General features: G+C 44.6%; 2 protein-coding genes across 4 annotated transcripts in view; one reads left to right on the top strand and one right to left on the bottom strand.

The window, feature by feature from the left end:
* Positions 1 to 3,309, bottom strand: part of ALS2 (alsin Rho guanine nucleotide exchange factor ALS2) — a 52,157-nt gene extending 48,848 nt beyond the window's left edge. Inside the window, exon 1 of one of the 3 annotated variants that reach the window (XR_014518568.1) lies at positions 3,200 to 3,300. The gene's annotated coding sequence lies outside the window, so the exon portion shown is untranslated. Of the gene's footprint in view, positions 1 to 910; positions 2,948 to 3,199 lie in introns of those variants that run through there. The other 2 variants (XM_083471942.1, XM_083471943.1) reach the window with 2 other exon arrangements.
* Positions 3,310 to 10,764: 7,455 nt separating this feature from the next.
* CDK15 (cyclin dependent kinase 15) overlaps positions 10,765 to 19,197 on the top strand; it is a 66,078-nt gene continuing 57,645 nt past the window's right edge. The window contains 5 exon segments of the mRNA XM_083474148.1: positions 10,765 to 10,956; positions 10,959 to 11,081; positions 11,530 to 11,679; positions 13,054 to 13,151; positions 16,002 to 16,081. Coding sequence (XP_083330274.1) covers positions 10,870 to 10,956; positions 10,959 to 11,081; positions 11,530 to 11,679; positions 13,054 to 13,151; positions 16,002 to 16,081 — 538 coding nt within the window. The 5' untranslated portion in view covers positions 10,765 to 10,869.

Here is a 19,197-nt window from a genome sequence, read left to right as displayed (position 1 = left end):
TCTCCCTATAATTCAGCATCTCTGTTTCCTTACTTGTGAGAACACTAACATTTAGAAAAATCTGGTATGACAAACAATTCTACTGGATGGTTAAAAACAAAAAAATCTATTTACTAATGATATCACATTGCCTTGCATATATAATTTAGCTGCTTAAGTATATATTACCCAAAACAAAGACTCTTGTAGCACCATAAAGCAGGCATGGCCAAACTCGGCCCTCCAGCTGTTTGGGGACTACAACTCTCATCATCCCTAACAGGACCAGTGGTCAGGGATGATGGGAATTGTAGTCCCAAAACAGCTGGAGGGCCAAGTTTGGCCATGCCTGGTATAAAGCTTTTGTAGATTACAGTCTACTTTATCAGATGCTTGGATTTAAATCCTAAATATTGCTGCTCTGTGTCACTGTGGTGTTTGCACAGTGAGGTCAGCTCAGCCTATTCCCAATACTTCCTATATTCTGCTGCCTCTGGCAAGATACACACTAGTGACCATCATTACATTTGTGAAGCTGTATTTTAAACCCGATTTTAGTTTTGTTTTGTAAGAGAATGTCTGGTTATTTTCTTTCATGTTGGCTTACTGCTTTGATGATAAACGAAGTAACGCACACAGAACCATCACCTGAACATTGAAATTTTGTCATATTCCCCTAAGGCCTTTTAAAAACTTCCAGTACCACATTATAAAAAGAATAAAGACAACAAGCTGGAGCCAACTGGTATACCTAATAAGTGCACAGTGCACCAGTTCAATTACTTGTGACTCTCAGGAAAAACCAAAGGGTTCTCATAGCAGCTTTACTCCACTCCTCCTAGCTCTCATAGGTTCTTAAATCTAGTTCAAGTGCCTGCACTTGCTTCACTTCCTCCCAAGTAGCTAGCTCTGGGCTTCCAATTTCACACACCACTCTTGGGGAAGTTGTGGGAGAATCCAGAAGGAAGCTGCAGAATCATCCAATATTTCCACTTCCTCAAACGAGCTGCCAACTCAAGGCTAGCACAAGTTTGGTTGGCTCCAGGGGTTCCCACTTGTGTTCATGGCCACCACAAGATCTTGTTCCTCTCCCACAGAAGAGATTTCCTTGGGATGAATGCCCAGTTGGACCCCTGAAGTACACATTTTAGAAGTTAAGCCCCACTGAACCCATAGATGAGTAAATTTGATTGATGTTACATTGACATTGGAGAATGCAAAACCCATGGCAAATGAGAGTAGGAAGACTGAAAACTTAACAGCATTCAGGATTAAAGGAACAATTAATGCAGATTTTTAAAAAAGTTATAGGAAGAAAATGTAACCAAACATTAGACCAATTAGAGCAAGACATGTAAACTACTGGAAGCTCTTCAAATGTTGCAGTTGTGTAACACTATTCCAGAATTAAAGATGCAAGACTTCACCATTTCCTGGCCACTTCCCTATACACTTTTTAAAAATGCTGCGCAAGGAAATTGCCTCCCATCCCTGTCTTCAGACCGAAATAAAAACTAAGCAAAAACTGCTGACTGGTCATTTAACCATGTCTTTATTCCCATGAACATCTCATTCAGCAATATAAAAGAAAACAGGATACAACATGAAGGTGCCACTAGCCTCCCTTAAATAAAAAAAGGTGTCACATCTTCCATTATGGGAGCCAATCTTGAAAATCAGAACTCTTATTCTTAAGGCAATTTGATGGCAACTGCAGACAATTTAAGAAGCTTGTAAACACTTCCAATCCCAGTTTTCATTCCCTTGAAGGTAAGATTGGATATACTTAAATGTTTAGTTTTAATGGCTCCCAGGTCTATATGGAATTCATTCCCAAAACAATATGGCTGCCCTTGAAGAGAATGACATCAGTCAAGACATCAGACCAGCATATGCTTCCATGGGGAGTGGGAAGGAATCACAGTTTCTCCAGTAGCTGCAGTTGCAGAAAAATGCTTCTTTCCCAGCAGACAGGACTATTACACCCACGGTGCTGCAGGAATGCCTCTGGAACAGTGTATTGTTCTTATTGTATGTGAGGCAGGACTGAAGCAACTTTTGAACATAATACTGTGAGATCTGCATCAAAATGTTGCAGCATAGTAGGCTCCTGTTCAGGGTTCTTCAGGGATGCTCCATTCCATTTTAAAATAATTGCAAATCTTTGTCCCTGTCCTTCAAAATACAGTTGTCCCTTGGGGGCCTCTTCAGTCATCTGCTCGGTGCTAGCTTCCACATCTTTGCAAAAATATATTTGAAGGGGGGGGGGAGACTATCCCTCAGCAGCAAAGCTGGCCTTGTTCCATTTAATAAAGCAGGAACAGAGATATCACTAGCCACAACTACGCAGAGCAAAGCAGTAGCAGCAGCAACCGCAAACCATCTCCCCCTGGAAAAGCAAGCTCTGTTTGGAAAGGCCCTAAGCCACAGCTGGTAAGAGGGACCAATGCCATCACACATCGATCCCTTGCCAGATAGTTGTTTTTCCATACAAACACACACACAAAAAGACCTGTGCAAGGCACAGAAGGAAACATTATCCAGCCCTTCTAAGAGGCAGGCAAAAGCTGTATTCTGAGTGGCGGAGGGGAAAAGGACCGAACTCCAAAACTCAACAGGTTCACACTTGATGCTAGTTTTAAGCCTCTTCACGTTTATGGAGGAAGGAAGGGAGTGGAAACAACATCCCCTTCCCTTCACGACGGGAAAGGCCACAGTGCTTACGAGGTGAGGGTCCCTCACCTCACCTCGTAAGCACATATATATATATATAATATTTGTGTTAACGAAAACAGATAGATGGAGGTGCCTTGCCCCCCCCCCTAACAGAAAAAAGAAAATAAATTTCGTGCTGGTTTATTAAGGGACACGCAGCCCACAGCAACGATGCCAATGATAGCAATGACGACAGGCAGGTGAGGCTGGTTCCAAACGTGAGGCGGGCGACGTCCGTTTTCTCTCATCCCTCTCCCCCCCCGCGCGCGCGCGCTAAGCACGTGACTTAAGTTTCCCTCACCCCCTCGCGCGCTGAGGGGTGGGGTAGAGGAGGAGGAGGGAAAGGGGGCTAAAGCGGCGGTTGGGAGTTGGCGCGCGCGAGCCGCTCGGAACCCGGCGTCGCCGTCGTCATCCTCCTCCCTTACTAACCACCCCTCTCCCTCTCCCCCCCTCCCGTGCGTGCGTGTGTGGCGTCGTCGTCCCCCCCCCCCCCGTCCCTTCTCACCTGCAACCGCGCGCCTTACGCTGTAAGCCGCCGAGCTCCCCGCCGGCTTCTAGGGACGCTCAAACCAGCTGATTCACGTAAAGAGCGGGCGGGAGGGAGGGGCGGGCCCTGGGGGCGGGGCCAGGCTTTCGGCCTCTGCCGAGGGAAGATTAGGGAAAGAGGCTGGGAAAGCAAAGGCGGGGGCGGTAGGCCGGGCGGAGAGCGCGCGCGAGGACGGGGCCTCGAGTGGGACAAACTAGTGCGAGGGGTGCTAAGAAAGCGAACTTCGGCCAACCTTCCACCGTCCCCTCACTACACACACCATAGCTGTCAACTTACAGATTTGAAAATAAGGGACCAGCAGCCTCGAAAATAAGGGTTCAGCAGCCAAAATAAGGGATTTTGGCTTAGCTTATACAGAAATCCCTCATGGAGCCAGGCTGCTTTGGCTGCCACTGACTGTGTTCTGCAGGGGGTTGGACTAGATCAGTGTTTTTCAACCTTTTTTGGGCAAAGGCACACTTGTTTCATGAAAAAAAATCACGAGGCACACCACTATTACAAAATGTTAAAAAATTTAACTCTGTGCCTATATTGACTATATATAAAGTAATTCTCTTGAATAGGAATCAAATAAACACAAAGAAAGTATTTTATAATTACTTTATTATGAAATAGTAAGTAAACAGAAATGTGAAAAATTATAAAATACTTTATTTTTAAATCTTTCGAATTTTTCGATTTTTCCCACGGCACACCAGGCAACATCTCGCGGCACACTAGTGTGCCGCGGAACAGTGGTTGAAAAACACTGGACTAGATGATCCTAAGGGTCTACAACGCCCACCAAAGAAGAGTGGCAGACAAAACTGATGAACGACGTCGAGATGGCAAAGCTTACAGGCACAATTAGAAACCAGGAAGAGGACCTCTTTAATAAAGAATGGGGAAAGTTTATAATTTGGTTGAAAAGCTATTGTCAAGATTTACATACATTGGTAAGATTGGCAGAAAACTTTTAGTAAAAATGTGAACTATGGATGGACAAATGATTTATAAAAATAGAGTTATGAAAGGGATGCAGAGGGGGAAATCACTACGTTAAGATGCTGCACTGGTTGGAGGGTATGCTAAGCAGCACGTCGGGGCTGCTGTCATCCTGGCGCGAGGAGTTCCATCGGTCCTTCCCTGTCCGAGAGAGAGGGGGGAAGGGAGGGAGAGAGACTCTTGCCCACGCCGCCTGCGAGCCCAGCATGAGGTTGTTGCGGTGCTGCGGCGGCCGCTGAAGCGCTGCCCTTCTGCGTCCCTCTCCATCGCCTCCTCTTCCTCCTCCCTTAGGCTGCCTCCGTTGCCGCCGCCACTGCCTCCAGCTTCCCCTGGCAGCGCGGCAGAAGTCTTGCAAGAGAGGGGCTGCCTGCCCACCCGCCTCCTCACGACGCACCCCTGAGGGGGAAAAGGGAGAGATGGAGACGCGGCAGCTCGCGCACGCTCTCTCGTGGTGGAGGACCCCGAGCCGCTGCTTCCCTCCCGAGCTGGGCGAGCATGAAACCTGGGAAATTTAAGGGACATCATCAATAAGGGACAGCAGCGGGACACGGTACTGGGATAAGGAAGTTTCCCGCCTAATAAGGGACGGTTGACAGCTATGACACATACACAGATATTTTATACGCATATGTGAGGTGAATGCTTTAGCTAAGATTCCTGCATTGCAGGGGGTTGGGATAGATGACCCTTGGGGGTCCCTCCCAACTCGACCATTCTGTTATCCAGTGCCGGATTTATGTACAGTATAAGTTGTTGCAGGAACCCTCCCCCCATCATTAAGTTTGTACAAACATGACACACACTCACACATGACATACGCGACGCTTCTGTTATAAATTCATAGAAAATCACCCGTACATGGGATCTGTACTGTTCCACTTTTATTTTACACCATGAAGGAAGGACTATCAAAGGGAGAAGACTTGACACAAGGCAGCCAACACGTCCGCAGGGAGCCCTACCCAGTTGGCATGCCAATCTTGATGATCCTAGACAGAAGATCATTACACTCACAAAGGACCTGCATATGGAAGTGGATTCAGTACTGACTGAAACAAAGGACAGTGACCAGCCCTTCCCTCTGGGGGCAGGAAACAGTGAACTCCTCTTTGTCCTCAGGAATGTAATCATGGGGAGGGGGAAAGGAGGAACCGGACAGGTGACAAGACACTCAGGCTACCACCACAACTCCTCCCTGAACCCCTCCTCTTTGTGATGTGTCAATGATGTAGTTATGATGTAATCTTAGGGGTGTAGAATGGGGGATTAGTAGCTAATAAAAGTTGGGGTCTTCTTTTGTTCAGGGCTTCCATCTTGTTTCACCTGGTGGCAGGTGAGAGTCCTGTCGCGACAGTCTTCAATAAAGATCAAGCCTACTGGCTGCTGTTTTGCTCTGGTATTCCTGGCTGGTGTCCTTGTTATTTATTTATTTATTTATTTATTTGTCCAAGGGAGCCCTCAGATTTCTCTGTTAACAAAGTTTAACAAGGTATAGTTTAGCCCCCCCAAAAAAAAAATTTAAAGGAAAAAACCAACTGGATGTACATTTCCAAAATATAAGATAAAAAACAAAATGAAACCTACAGACAGCAACAGTGTTTTGTGTTGTGTAGGTTCCTATGATGTAAGTAATGCCTGCTAGCTTGCTTCCTAAAATATCACTCATTTCTATATATATAGGGTGTCTACACTGCATGGACTGGTTGCATGGCAACATGTGCAAATGGTTTAGATATCTATTAGGTCCATAAATTACCATATAGCATATATTCAACACAAAAAACCAGTGGCAATTTGTTGTTGACAAAGTACAGCTGGACATATAAAAGGACCCATTACCTTCAGTAGCTTAGGGCCTCATCAAACCTGAATCCAGCCCTGCTATTATCATCTCTGTGGTATGGAGGAGAGCGTTGACTGCAGCGCCCTAAGCGTCCCCTCAGATACCTGTCAAGGTGTATCGTTCTGCCTTTTTTCTCTGCCGTGGGAAGATTAGCGCGTAAAGCAGCATGACAATAAATTTAATAGTCTCCTCTGTGGGCTCTCAGCGTAGAATTGCAGGGTGTCAATGCAATGCACGGGTCTCAGCTAAAGCAACCAGGGCAAACGGCCACACAACCTCTGCTTTAAAACCTCCAAGGAAGCAAGAGTCCATCACCTCGTGGAGTCTAACTGCTCTTAGTGTCAGAAAGTCCTTCCTGATGTTTAGTCAGAATCTCCTTTCTCGTAACTTGAAGGCATTGGGTTCGAATCCTACCCTCCGGATGTCAGGAGCGGGTGGCGCTGTGGTCTAAACCACTGAGCCTCTTGGGCTTGCCAATCGGAAGGTCGGCGGTTCAAATCCCAGCAATGGAGTGAGCTCCCGTTGCTCTGTTCCAGCTCCTGCCAACCTAGAAGTTTGAAAGCACACCAGTGCAAATAGATAAATAGGTACCGCCGCAGTGGGAAGGTAAACTGTTTCCGTGTGCTTTGCTTTCCATCACAGTGTTCCGTTGCACCAGAAGCGGTTTATTTTATTTTTTAAAATAATTTTGATTAACAAACGGATCAAATCACATTAGTTCCAAATTTCAAAACCGGATTTTAAATTTTTGTTGGGGGTACCCATGCTTCGAGCTCAGAAAGGGTCCAATCATCTCTTATTTCTGCTGCTTTGATGTTCACAGTTCTGTCCATTCATCTCTTTGTTGTTTTCCTTTACAAATCATCTTTCAATTTTCTTGTTGTTATCGTATTTCCCCCCCTTTCTTTATAACCTCTGAAAGTCAGTCTCCACAAGCAAGTTGAAACAAACTTTGTTATAATCCTGTGTGGATTTTCGCATTAATCCAAGAGTTGTATTCAGATGGAAATTTCAACATTTCCATAAAATACAATCTCAGCGTCTGCTCATTAGCTTTCTCAGACCTGCTTCTCCGACATCAATCTTTTCAGGGGGTTCTGCCAGATCAAACGCAGAGTCACATATGATAACAAAGCCACGGCTTCCTCCCCCTCTTGATCGTCATTCCTGCAACAGAGCCTGTCTTGGCACCAGAAGCGGTTTAGACAGGAAAGCTATCTGTGGACAAACGTCGGCTCCCTCGACCTGAAAGCGAGATGAGCGCCGCAACCCCATAGTTGCCTTTGACTGGACTTAACCGTCCAGGGGTCCTTTACCTTAACCAGCCCTCTGAAGCAGGAGAAATTAAGTTGGCCGCAGAACCCACCTGGGCACTGTGCTGAACACCAAAGAGTGTCCCGAGTTCAGAGTTGAAAGCCATTGAAGCAGTCAGAGTTGAGGCACTGCCGTGAAAAAGCCCAGATTTAAAATTAACTTTAAACAAAGGGTGCAGTAAGCCAGGAGTGTGAAGCTGGCACTCACTCAGAAACCGAGTTTGGGGAATGCCGGCAGCAGGTGACTGACTTTTAAAAACACCACCTGCTCCACCAACTCAGCCTCTTAACTGGCTGTGATAGGTGAAATTATAACTACCCATCTTCAAAAACACCCTCTCACTTGGGATTTGGGTCAGTATGCAAGACAGCAGCTTGTGGGTAACCTAACCTAGGTCCTAGCACACGTGGCTTCCGGCTGTCCAGTAGGCCAAAGGATTGTTCACTCTGTCTGACAGGTAGTGCACCACAATAAATTCAAGTGCTATCCTGGGTGGAATCTACATACACATAAAAAAAAACGTTCTGAATTTTTTTAAAAAAGTTTTTTTAAATACATTGAATTTTCCATAAGTTTCACCATCGCTATTTGGTGTTACCTTGTATATTAACAACAACAACAACAACAACAACAACAACAACAACAACAACTAATAATAATAATAATAATAATAATAATAATAATAATAATAATAATAAATTTATTTATACCCTGCCCATCTGGCTGAGTTTCCCCAGCCACTCTGGGCGGCTCCCAATCGAGTGTTAAAAACAATACAGCATTAAATATAAAAAAAACTTCCCTAAACAAGGCTGCCTTCAGATGTCTTTTAAAAAGAAGATAGCTCCTTATTTCCTTCACATCTGAAAGGAGGGCATTCCACAGGGCGGGTGCCACTACCGAGAAGGCCCTCTGTCTGGTTCCCTGTAACCTCACTTCTCGCAATGAGGGAACCAGCAGAAGGCCCTCGGTGCTGGACCTCAGTGTCCGGACTGAACGATGGGGGTGGAGACGCTCCTTCGGGTATACAGGACTGAGGCTGTCTAGGGCTTTAAAGGTCAGCACCAACACTTTGAATTGTGCTCGGAAACGTACTGGGAGCCAATGCAGATCTCTCTCTTTTTTATAAAATTTTTTATTCATTTTCCAAATATTTTTATACAATCAGCTCATATTTAATCACATAATCATCAATTTTTGACTTCCCTCAGTTTCTCTGCCAATCTTTCGTTAAAATTTCTATTGTTAACGCATTTCTAACCTTATTGTTGCCTTTAACCATTCCTCTTCCTTTCTCCTACTTTCTTTTTTACAATATTTCTTAATTTCTCACAGAGACTCTTCAAAACCAACAAGCGTTGTCTGTACATAACATATGCTTTTCAGATATTCTGTAAATCTCCCCCAGTCCTCAATAAACTTTTGGTCTTTCTGATATCGAATCTTCCCAGTTAGTTTATCCAATTCTGCGTATTCAGTCAATTTCATTCCCCATTCTTCCACTGTTGAAATTTCTTCTTGCTTCCATCTTTGCGCCAGAAGTATTCTTGCTGCTGTAACCGCGTATTGGAAAAGCCAATGCAGATCTCTCAGGACCAGTGTTATGTGGTCCCGGCAGCCACTCCCAGTCACCAGTCTAGCTGCCGCATTCTGGATTAATTGCAGTTTCCAGGTCACCTTCAAAGGTAGCCCCGTGTAGAGTGCATTGCAGTAGTCCAAGCGGGAGATAACCAGAGCATGCACCACTCTGGCGAGGCAGTCCACGGGCAGGTAGGGTCTCAGCCTGTGTACCAGGTGGAGCTGATAAACAGCCGCCCTGGACACAGAATTGACCTGCGCCTCCATGGACAGCTGTGAGTCCAAAATGACTCCCAGGCTGCGCACCTGGTCCTTCAGGGGCACAGTTACCCCATTCAGGACCAGGGAATCCTCCACACCTGCCCGCCTCCTGTCCCCCAAAAACAGTACTTCTGTCTTGTCAGGATTCAACCTCAATCTGTTAGCCGCCATCCATCCTCATTAAGTGCAATATAGCACTTAAAACGTTTTATTTGCAGCTGTATAGCTGAGTTCCAGGTTGGGGACTTCTACGTGAAACCACAGACCCCAAAGCCCACATTCCCAGTCCACTAATGCTGTACAGTTTCTTCCTTTTCCAATTTACAGTTCAGTTCTCTACATTTCTGCATCAGTTTCCTTTTTTTAAAAAAAAAAAGCTTTGTGAAAATTCATCAGCATTTTAGTATGAGTCTCTCCTAAAATACACATTTTTTGTATGAAATTCTATCCAATATACACATTGTTGCAAAATGGTTTCCCCCCAATTAAAAAGTGCATTATGTGTTATTTTCATAAATATATGCATTTTTATACACACTTTACTCTAGTGTATGCATTTTTGTACACATTTATACACTGCAGCATTTGAAAGACTACAGATTTCAAAGAATGGCTTTACAGTGCTACCTCAGGTTACAGACGCTTCAGGTTACATACGCTTCAGGTTACAGACTCTGCTAACCCAGAAATATTACCTCGGGTTAAGAACTTTGCTTCAGGATGAGAACAGAAATCGTGCTCTGGCGGCGCAGCAGCAGCAGGAGGCCCCATTAGCTAAAGTGGTGCTTCAGGTTAAGAACAGTTTCAGGTTAAGAACGGACCTCCAGAACGAATTAAGTACTTAACCCAAGGTACCACTGTATTTCAGTTCATGTATTCTTTTGGAAAGTATGAATTAGGTAGATTTGCCTTTAAATGCAAACGACATCGAATGTAAATATCTCTACTATCCCTAGAAGAGAAGAGCTGTCTCTTCTCCTGCCTGGGCAGACCACAGACTTTGTTCCAGCCCATTGCCATTTTCCAAGTGGAATTCAATCACATGACAGAGAATTCAGGTAGCTCTGTAAAAATTGGTTTGAAAGGCTTGCACAACATAGCCTCAAAAGAACAGTCTTTTTCTGATCATGCAAGTACAGTGGTACCTCGGGTTAAGTACTTAATTCGTTCCAGAGGTCCGTTCTTTACCTGAAACTGTTCTTAACCTGAAGCATCACTTTAGCTAATGGGGCCTCCAGCTGCCGATTTCTGTTCTCATCCTGAAGCAAAGTTCTTAACCTGAAGCACTATTTCTGGGTTAGCGGAGTCTGTAACCTGAAGCGCATGCAACCTGAAGCATATGTAACACGAGGTACCACTGTAACACGAAAATGCAATAGAAAATGTGGGACAACACTTGCTTTGACATGTTGTCTAACCTAACAAACACAAATGCTTAATGAATAGCTGGTGTTTAATTTTGTTGCAAACAGATCAATAATAAGTAGATCACCTGGAAATTACCTGAGCACGCTCGCTTTCAGAAGCCATGTTTATTAAATCAAGAGAGCTGCACCAAGAATGAATTCGACATACTGGGTGGTAGGTGGGAGAAAAAAGGTTTCTGAAGTCATGAGACCAATTGTGGCCGAGACCTTATGCAAGTCATATGAACATTCATGTCTTTCCAAGCTCTGGCAAACTGAAGGGGAAACAGATAACAAGAGAAAGGAATAAAATCAAACCGTCGGAAGACAGGAGAACATGGGAGAGGTACTATGCGGAAACGCTTTCAAGTCTAATTGCAGATGTTGCCATGAAGAGATCGAAGACTCATCACAAGACACTATTCAGCCTAATGGAACAGATTGTGTTTTGAAGGTAAGTGGTATTCCAGTCAGCCTTTGGGAGAAGGGAAAGGGGTCATATTTTCCATGGGATGTATACGGAAATCTCTGGAGTAGAGTCTCAGGGTACACCCATAAAAATTAATTGATCCAAGTTTATTTATTTCACATTTTTTTAATACCATCTGTTTATATATAAAAACCCCTCAAAGTGGTTAGGGTTAGTCATTATTTTTAATGGCTCTGAGTAGGACTCTCAATAGCAATAATCCTATGTAACTGTGTTGCAAAAAAAAGCATGAGAGAAAGCAAGATGGTGTAAATTCATTGGCTCGACTAATAACGGTTGACTTACGTGCATTCTACTCAACACAGCCACGTATGCACACAGCACCAGTGTAAGAAATTGTGAAGAAATGAAAGATGTGGGCAGGAATATTTATATTTGGGTGCCTTCTCTTTTGCCCTTTTGCCCTGGCCAGGCGAGAGAGCCAAACAAGATGCCAAAGCCAATGGATTCAACGCAGCCACAGTGGTTCCAGACACTTCCGGTCCAAAAAGCTGGAAGACGACGACAACGCCGTCTCAGTGATCCTTCTCAGGAGCTGGATTTTGCTGCGAGGTTCCAGTGGGTAAGCTTGCATAAAGTGATTAATAAAAGGCATTTATAGTCATGTATGCGTTTAAAGGGTGGCGCTGTGGGTTAAACCATAGAGCCTAGGACTTGCCAATCAGAAGGTCGGTGGTTCGAATCCCCACCACGGGGTGAGCTCCCATTGCTCGGTCCCTGCTCCTGCCAACCTAGCAGCTCGAAAGCACGTCAAAGTGCAAGTAGATAAATAGGTACCACTCAGGTGGGAAGGTAAACGGCGTTTCCGTGCATTGCTCTGGTTCGCCAGAAGCGGCTTAGTCATGCTGGCCACATGACCCGGAAGCTGTACGCCAGCTCCCTCAGCCAATAAAGCAAGATGAGTGCCGCAACCCCAGAGTCGGTCACGACTGGACCTAATGGTCAGGGGTCCCTTTACCCATACTTTATGCGTTTAAAGGTAAAGGTAAGGGACGCGGGTGGCGCTGTGGGTTAAACCACAGAGCCTAGGACTTGCCGATCAGAAGGTCAGTGGTTCGAATCCCCACAATGGGGTGAGCTCCTGTTGCTCGGTCCCTGCTCCTAGCCAACCTAGCAGTTCGAAAGCACGTCAAAGTGCAAGTAGATACATAGGTACCACGGCGACGGGAAGGTAAACGGCATTTCCATGCGCTGCTCTGGTTCGCCAGAAGCGGCTTAGTCATGCTGGCCACATGACCCAGAAGCTGTACGCCGGCTCCCTTGGCCAGTAAAGTGAGATGAGCACAGCAACCCCAGAATCAGCCACGACTGGACCTAATGGTCAGGGGTCCCCTTACCTTTACCTATGTGTTTAAATGTGCAGTCCAACCCATTGTAAATAAATTTGACAATAAGTGTAATAGATGAGCCAATGATGATCACAGAATCATAGAAATGTAGAGTTGGAAGGGACCCCAAAGGTCATCCATTCCAACCCCCTGCAATGCAGGAATCTCAGCTAAAGCATCCATGACAGATGGCCATCCAACCTCTGCTTAAAAACCTCCAAGAAAGGACAGTCCACAACCTCCCGAGAGAGACCATTCCGCTGTCAAACAGCTCTTACTGTCACTTGTTGGTGACATGCAAGTCAGACTCTGTTCGTTCCCGGCCATCTTGAATCCCATCACCTCTCTTTTTGGAAACGAACAGCTGCGGATTTGTTCCGCATCATGTAATCAGCTGAAGATCAGCTGCTTATCCAGTTTGTCCGATGAATAATTTTGGGTAACTTCAAAAGCGTGTTCACTTCAATACCATACCAAATTCATCCAGTAATAAGTATCATCCGTTTTCCATTCATTGACAATATAGCCTGTGTTTCTGCTGGGTTTGAAACTCCTTTGTTAAATCTAGTAGTGAATACAGGCTTTCTCTGTCCTCACCCTCATCTAAGCAAAGAAGAGGTCTCCCGTTTGGAAATGCTTCATCCTACCTGAATCTGGAGAAGCTGGGTGGCAGTTCTCATTCCACAGTATACAAAGGAATCAGCAGGTGAGTGATATTACAGGGGAAACCTTGGCTACTCTTGCATTAGTTGAACCTATAATGATTAAAATGTATCAGATTAATTGAGCACCATCAACTTAAGCATCACATGATAGATGAAGTATTACAAGCAACATTCCAGAATGCAAAGAAAATGTTTGCAGAGGAAATGAAAAGTCTGATATTTGTGCGTCTGTTCTAGGCAATAAAAAAAAAGGTAGCTTGAAAGAGTCATACTGAAGATAAGTAGTTTGGGGTCTAATTTTAGGCATTTGTAAACATTTGACGTCGGTGGCACTGTGGGTTAAACCACAAAGCCTAGGACTTGCTGTACAGAAGGTTGGCGGTTTGAATCCCTGCGATGGGGTGAGCTCCCGTTGTTCGGTCCCAGCTCCTGCCCACCTAGCAGTTTGAAAGCACATCAAAGTGCAAGTAGATAAATAGGGACCGCTCCAGCGGGAAGGTAAATGGCATTTCCGTGCGCTGCTCTGGTTTGCCAGAAGCGGCTTAGTCATGCTGGCCACATGACCCGGAAGCTGTACACTGGCTCCCTAGGCCAATAAAGCGAGATGAGCGCCGCAACCCCAGAGTCAGCCACGACTGGACCTAATGGTCAGGGGTCCCTTTACCTTTTTAAACATTTGCAAAATGTTTTCTGAATGTTTATATTATTTTTGTAATATTTTTTAAAAAAGTTTTCTTACACAATTATCTGAATATGATTCATACAGCAAAGTTTGCCTGACTTGGATCAGAAGACATGTTTCACCTGCAGACACTGGGAGGGAAGAAGTGTTTCTGAGTTGAAGATGGCACATAGACAGAGGTGTACCAGCTGGGCCATCAGGGCAGAGCTATGGAGCAAAAGTCCACACACACACACACACACACACACACACACACACGGCAATTGCAGCAGGGCTGATGACATATATTTTGAATTAAGGGAAGTAATGCACATGACTATATGAAGAATTCTCACCCTCTACAAATAAGACTCTACAAATAATAATAATAATAATAATAATAATAATAATAATAATAATAATGTAGAGACATCACCTTGCGGTCACGAAATTAAAAGACGACTGCTTCTTGAGAGAAAAGCAATGACAATCCTAGACAGCATCTTAAAAAGCAGAGACATCATCTTGCCAACAAAGGTCCGTATAGTAAAAGCCATGGTTTTCCCAGTAGTGATGTATGGAAGTGAGAGCTGGACCATAAAGAAGGCTGATCGCCGAAGAATTGATGCTTTTGAATTCTGGTGCTGGAGGAGACTCTTGAGAGTCTCATGGACTGCAAGAAGATCAAACCTCTCCATTCTGAAGGAATGGAGCGCTCACTGGAAGGACAGATCGTGAAGCTGAGGCTCCAATACTTTGGCCACCTCATGAGAAGAGAAGACTCCCTGGAAAAGACCCTGATGTTGGGAAAGATGGAGGGCACAAGGAGAAGGGGAGGGCAGAGGAGGAGATGGTTGGACAGTGTTCTTGAAGCTACCAGCATGAGTTTGACCAAACTGCGGGAGGCAGTGGAAGACAGGAGTGCCTGGCGTGCTCTGGTCCATGGGGTCACGAAGAGTCAGACACGACTAAACAACAACAACAAATAAGACCATTAAGTTCAGGCTCTAACATTACCTAACAGAATCACTGTTTAACTCCACTGCTTCCCTGCTGGAAAACTGTGGGTGTATGTTATTAAAGCATATATAAATATATTGGGCAACCATTAAAAGTAGTGGGTTCTCCGTGCAAGTACTGTTTTCATGTGTCTGTAAAACTACATGTCATATAATACTATATGACCGCAATGTGGAGAACAGGGGAAAGTTTTTTATCCTGTATTCTCAAAACTCGCAGAACATTGGTTTGCGGGAGAAGTTTGATTCAATTCGCATTTAAAGGCCAACCAACCTAAATCACACTTTCTGAAATAATACACGAACCAAATTGCAGGCGCCCTTCAAAATTTGCACTTTCAGTGCATCTATCAGTAGAAGTAGCTTGCAAAAATGAATAATATTAATTAAAATTGCTTTGCAGAAAAATGTGTGCTAGAAGAAATTTGCACTACAATGTTGTTGAGTTTCCATGACTTCTTTTCCAATAATAACTGGAAACTGGTGTGAGAAATGTGGACCTCCTGCAAAACTCTACAAATGAGTAAAACAACTTTTAATTTATGGCAACACAACAGCATCATATTTCCTGACACAGTAGTCACTGATTGTTCTTTTTCTTTTCTCTTTCTATTACAGTGGTGCCTCGCAAGACGGAAAACCCGCTAGACGAAAGGGTTTTCCGTTTTTGAGCTGCTTCGCAAGACAAATTTCCCTATGGGCTTGCTTCGCAAGACGAAAACGTCTTGCGAGTGTTCCGATTTTTTTCCGCTTCCCCCCCCTTTTTCTAAGCCGCTAAGCCGCTAATAGCCTTTTAGCCGCTAAGCCGCTAAGCCTTTAATAGCCGCTAATCCGCTAAACCGCTAATAGCGCTAATCCGTTAAGCCGCTAATAGGGTTGCTTCGCAAGACGAAAAAACCGCTAGACGAAGAGACTCGCAGAACGGATTAATTTCGTCTTGCAAGGCACCACTGTATTTTAAATTTTATTCATTGCTTTTTGGTTACAGGTATACCAAATACACCGTTCTGTTTATGTAAAAATTTAATAAAAAGATATTTTTAAAAATGTTACACGCATTAGTATGTAATACACAACTTGCTTCTTCAATGGTACTAAATCAGTTGACTGAACCAGTGGCTGAACTAGGTTGAAACAGTTTTGTGTGTGCCTTAAATAGTGGATCCAGTTGTTATGTATGGGGTTTCATCAGTTGTGCTCTGTCCCTTTAGGATATATGGACAGCTAGTAGCTTTGAAAGTCATCAGCCTGAAGACTGAGGAAGGAGTCCCTTGTACAACCATAAGAGAAGGTAAGATATTCACCATCTCTGGCAGCAGGGCTCAGTTCCTGAATCCACTTTCTGTACCAGGGCTGAGCCCTACAATATAGGAACTAATAAAAGTGCGTCTACATACATGCAGAGTACCAGTTCCTTGCTGCCAAACTATCTCATCTAGCAGGGCCAGGCTGCCTCAGGCATCTGATTTGGGGGGTGGGGGGAAAGAGAGATGCATGTGGGATTTTCTGCCTCAGGTGCCTAAATAAACCTCATCAGCAGTACTATGCACCTTGACTTTAGGAGAGGAAACAATTTCCTGCTGTCTCTCAGGCAACCAATTATATCTGGCAATTCCTGGCACATACAATTAAGGAGGGCTCCTAGCACAAATGGGACGCGGGTGGCGCTGTGGGTGAAACTACTGAGCCTAGGACTTGCCGATCAGAAGGTCGGTGGTTTGAATCCCCGTGACAGGGTGAGCTCCCATTGCTTGGTCCCTGCTCCTGCCAACCTAGCAGTTCGAAAACACGTCAAAGTGCAAGTAGATAAATAGGTACCGCTCTGGCAGGAAGGTAAACGGCGTTTCCGTGCGCTGCTCTGGTTCGCCAGAAGCGGCTTAGTTATGCTGGCCACATGACCCGAAAGCTGTACGCCGGCTCCCTCGGCCAAGTGAGATGAGCGCCGCAACCCCAGAATCGGCCATGACTGCACCTAATGGTCAGGGGTCCCTTTACCTTTACCTAGCTTAAATGACAATAGTATATTCCAGGGACATCCAACTTCCAGGGGACTGTGATCTACTCACATGATTAAAATCTGTTTCAGGTCAAGGTTGTTAAGCTTTTTTTAGAGAGGAACATCACGCGTTTTAGGGAGGAACAACCCGATTTTAGGGGCGCGGATTCAGGTCATAGGGAATATCCGTTTATTTAGGGGTTTGGGTAAAATAAAATAAAAAACGCTCACAAACAGATCAATAATGACAGTCTGCCACACAGAGGAAAGTCCAGCTTCCGCTCTAGCAATCTAGACGATGGGGGAAGGGGGCAGGACCGGATGGAGGAGCCAGCGATCTACCGTGATCTACCTTAACCTCCCGGGGATTGCCCAGTCGATCCCGATGGACCTCTTGGACATCCCTGGTATATTCTCACTAGAAGTGACTGGAGCTGCTTCGGAATTCTAAGAAACCAAAGAAATTGCAAGTTAAAAGGTAAAGGTGAAGGACCCCTGACAGTTCAGTCCAGTCACGAATGACTCTGGGGTTGCGGCGCTCATCTCGCTTTACTGGCCGAGGGAGCCGGCATACAGCTTCCGGCTCATGTGGCCAGCATGACTAAGCCGCTTCTGGTGAAACCAGAGCAGCGCACGGAAATGCCGTTTACCTTCCCGCCACAGTGGTACCTATTTATCTACTTGCAATTTGACATGCTTTCAAACTGCTAGGTTGGTAGGAACTGGGACCGAACAACGGGAGCTCACCCCATCACGGGGATTCGAACCACCGAAATTGCAAGTTACTCAAGGGCAAAAAGTTACTCTTTTTGTTGGTATGGTACCAATACCTATTTTGAGAGTGTTCTCCCGCCATAATTGTTTTCGTTGATCTTGTACTGGGCAAAATGTCCAGAGTTTTCTTGGTGTCTCTGAGTTGATGGATTAGATTAAGATTTTAATTATTGCCTTCAGGCCTTTAGATGCTCCCACTGATATAACATCCAAAAGCAGCTTGTTTAATTTTCCATTAAGACTGTTGCTTTAGTCTGCCTCTAAGTCCCAGTGGAAACATATTATTTTCCCCTGCTAAGGAGTAGATAAACAATTTAATGCCAGCCTCTAGAAAGAGCAAGGGCTGCAGAAATAATTTCTCATGGTGCTCCTAATTTTTTGTTCTTTCCCCCACTCAGCTCTGCCTTTCCTATTAGGGGTGAGCAAAAAAAAAATTAAATGATCAAGATTGACAGGTAGATCTCTGGGGGATTTAACAATAGTCACAATTGAAAAAGGTTTTCTTTTTCTTTTCTAAATTTAGTTACTGTGATTTAAAAAGTTTGCAGGGAGGGAGAAAGGACTTACAGTGGATTTTTGTGTGAAGGGTTATCTGTTCAGTTGAAGTTCTGAACGTATATTTCTGGCATATAATATGAGCACATACTAAGAGGCACTCAGTTTCTTATATCTAGGTATATGACACCTAATCACTATTTTGCACCTGTCTCCATTTGTAGATCTTGGGGTGCTAGTGAAAAAGCAAGGTATAGAGATCCCACAACAAGTCTGAAGTCTGCCCACCCCCATCCTAACTCATCCTGAATGAAATTGTGCATTGGGATAAATGAAAAAGACTAGATTTTGTCCAGCTAAGTCAGTATTTCCCAAACTTGGGTTTCCAGCTGTTTTGGACCACAACTCCCATCATCCCTTGCTAGCAAGACCAGTGGTCAGGGATGATGGGAGTTGTAGTCCAAAAACAGCTGAAGACCCAAATTTGGGAATCACTGAGCTAAGTCATACTCAGAACAGAGGCAGTGCAATCCACAGACTTTTAAGTCATGATGATTAACAATTTCATTGCTTTTAGTGGCTCTTCCTTGAGTATGACTTGGGTACGTTCACATTAGTGCCGGCATGGCCAAACTCGGCCCTCCAGCTGTTTTGGGACTACAACTCCCATCATCCCTAGCTAGCATGACCAGTGGTCAGGGATGATGGGAATTGTAGTCCCAAAACAGCTGGAGGGCCGAGTTTGGCCATACCAGCATTAGTGGCTTGAAACTCTGTGTTTCATGACAAATTTTTAGAGTTGTTCACATCAGAGAGGGGGCAGTGATGTCTTCACCCGATGTACATGTCCTTTACGGTTTCTGTCATCTGTGCTTGCACGAGGACTGTCAATGTATGCTCACATTATGCTCTTACTCACATGGGATTGAAATGTGTCTGAGAAAAAAACACCCCTCATTTGTCAAGAAACTACAGGACTAATACGGATTGTTGCTGACATTGTGTGAGTGAGGCTTCAAAAATTACCGCATTTACTCGAATGTAATGCGCACCTTTATTGGCCAAATTACCGCAAAAATTAGGGTGCGCATTAGATTTGATGGCACATTTACATTCGCCAGCAAAAGCTTTCTGGGTTTCAA

Source organism: Podarcis liolepis, assembly GCF_965112155.1.
Source record: "Podarcis liolepis genome assembly, chromosome: 1".
NCBI classification, from domain to species: Eukaryota; Metazoa; Chordata; class Lepidosauria; order Squamata; family Lacertidae; genus Podarcis; species Podarcis liolepis.
Note: the sequence above shows the minus strand (reverse complement) of the source record. Positions and strands in the feature narration are given on the sequence as shown.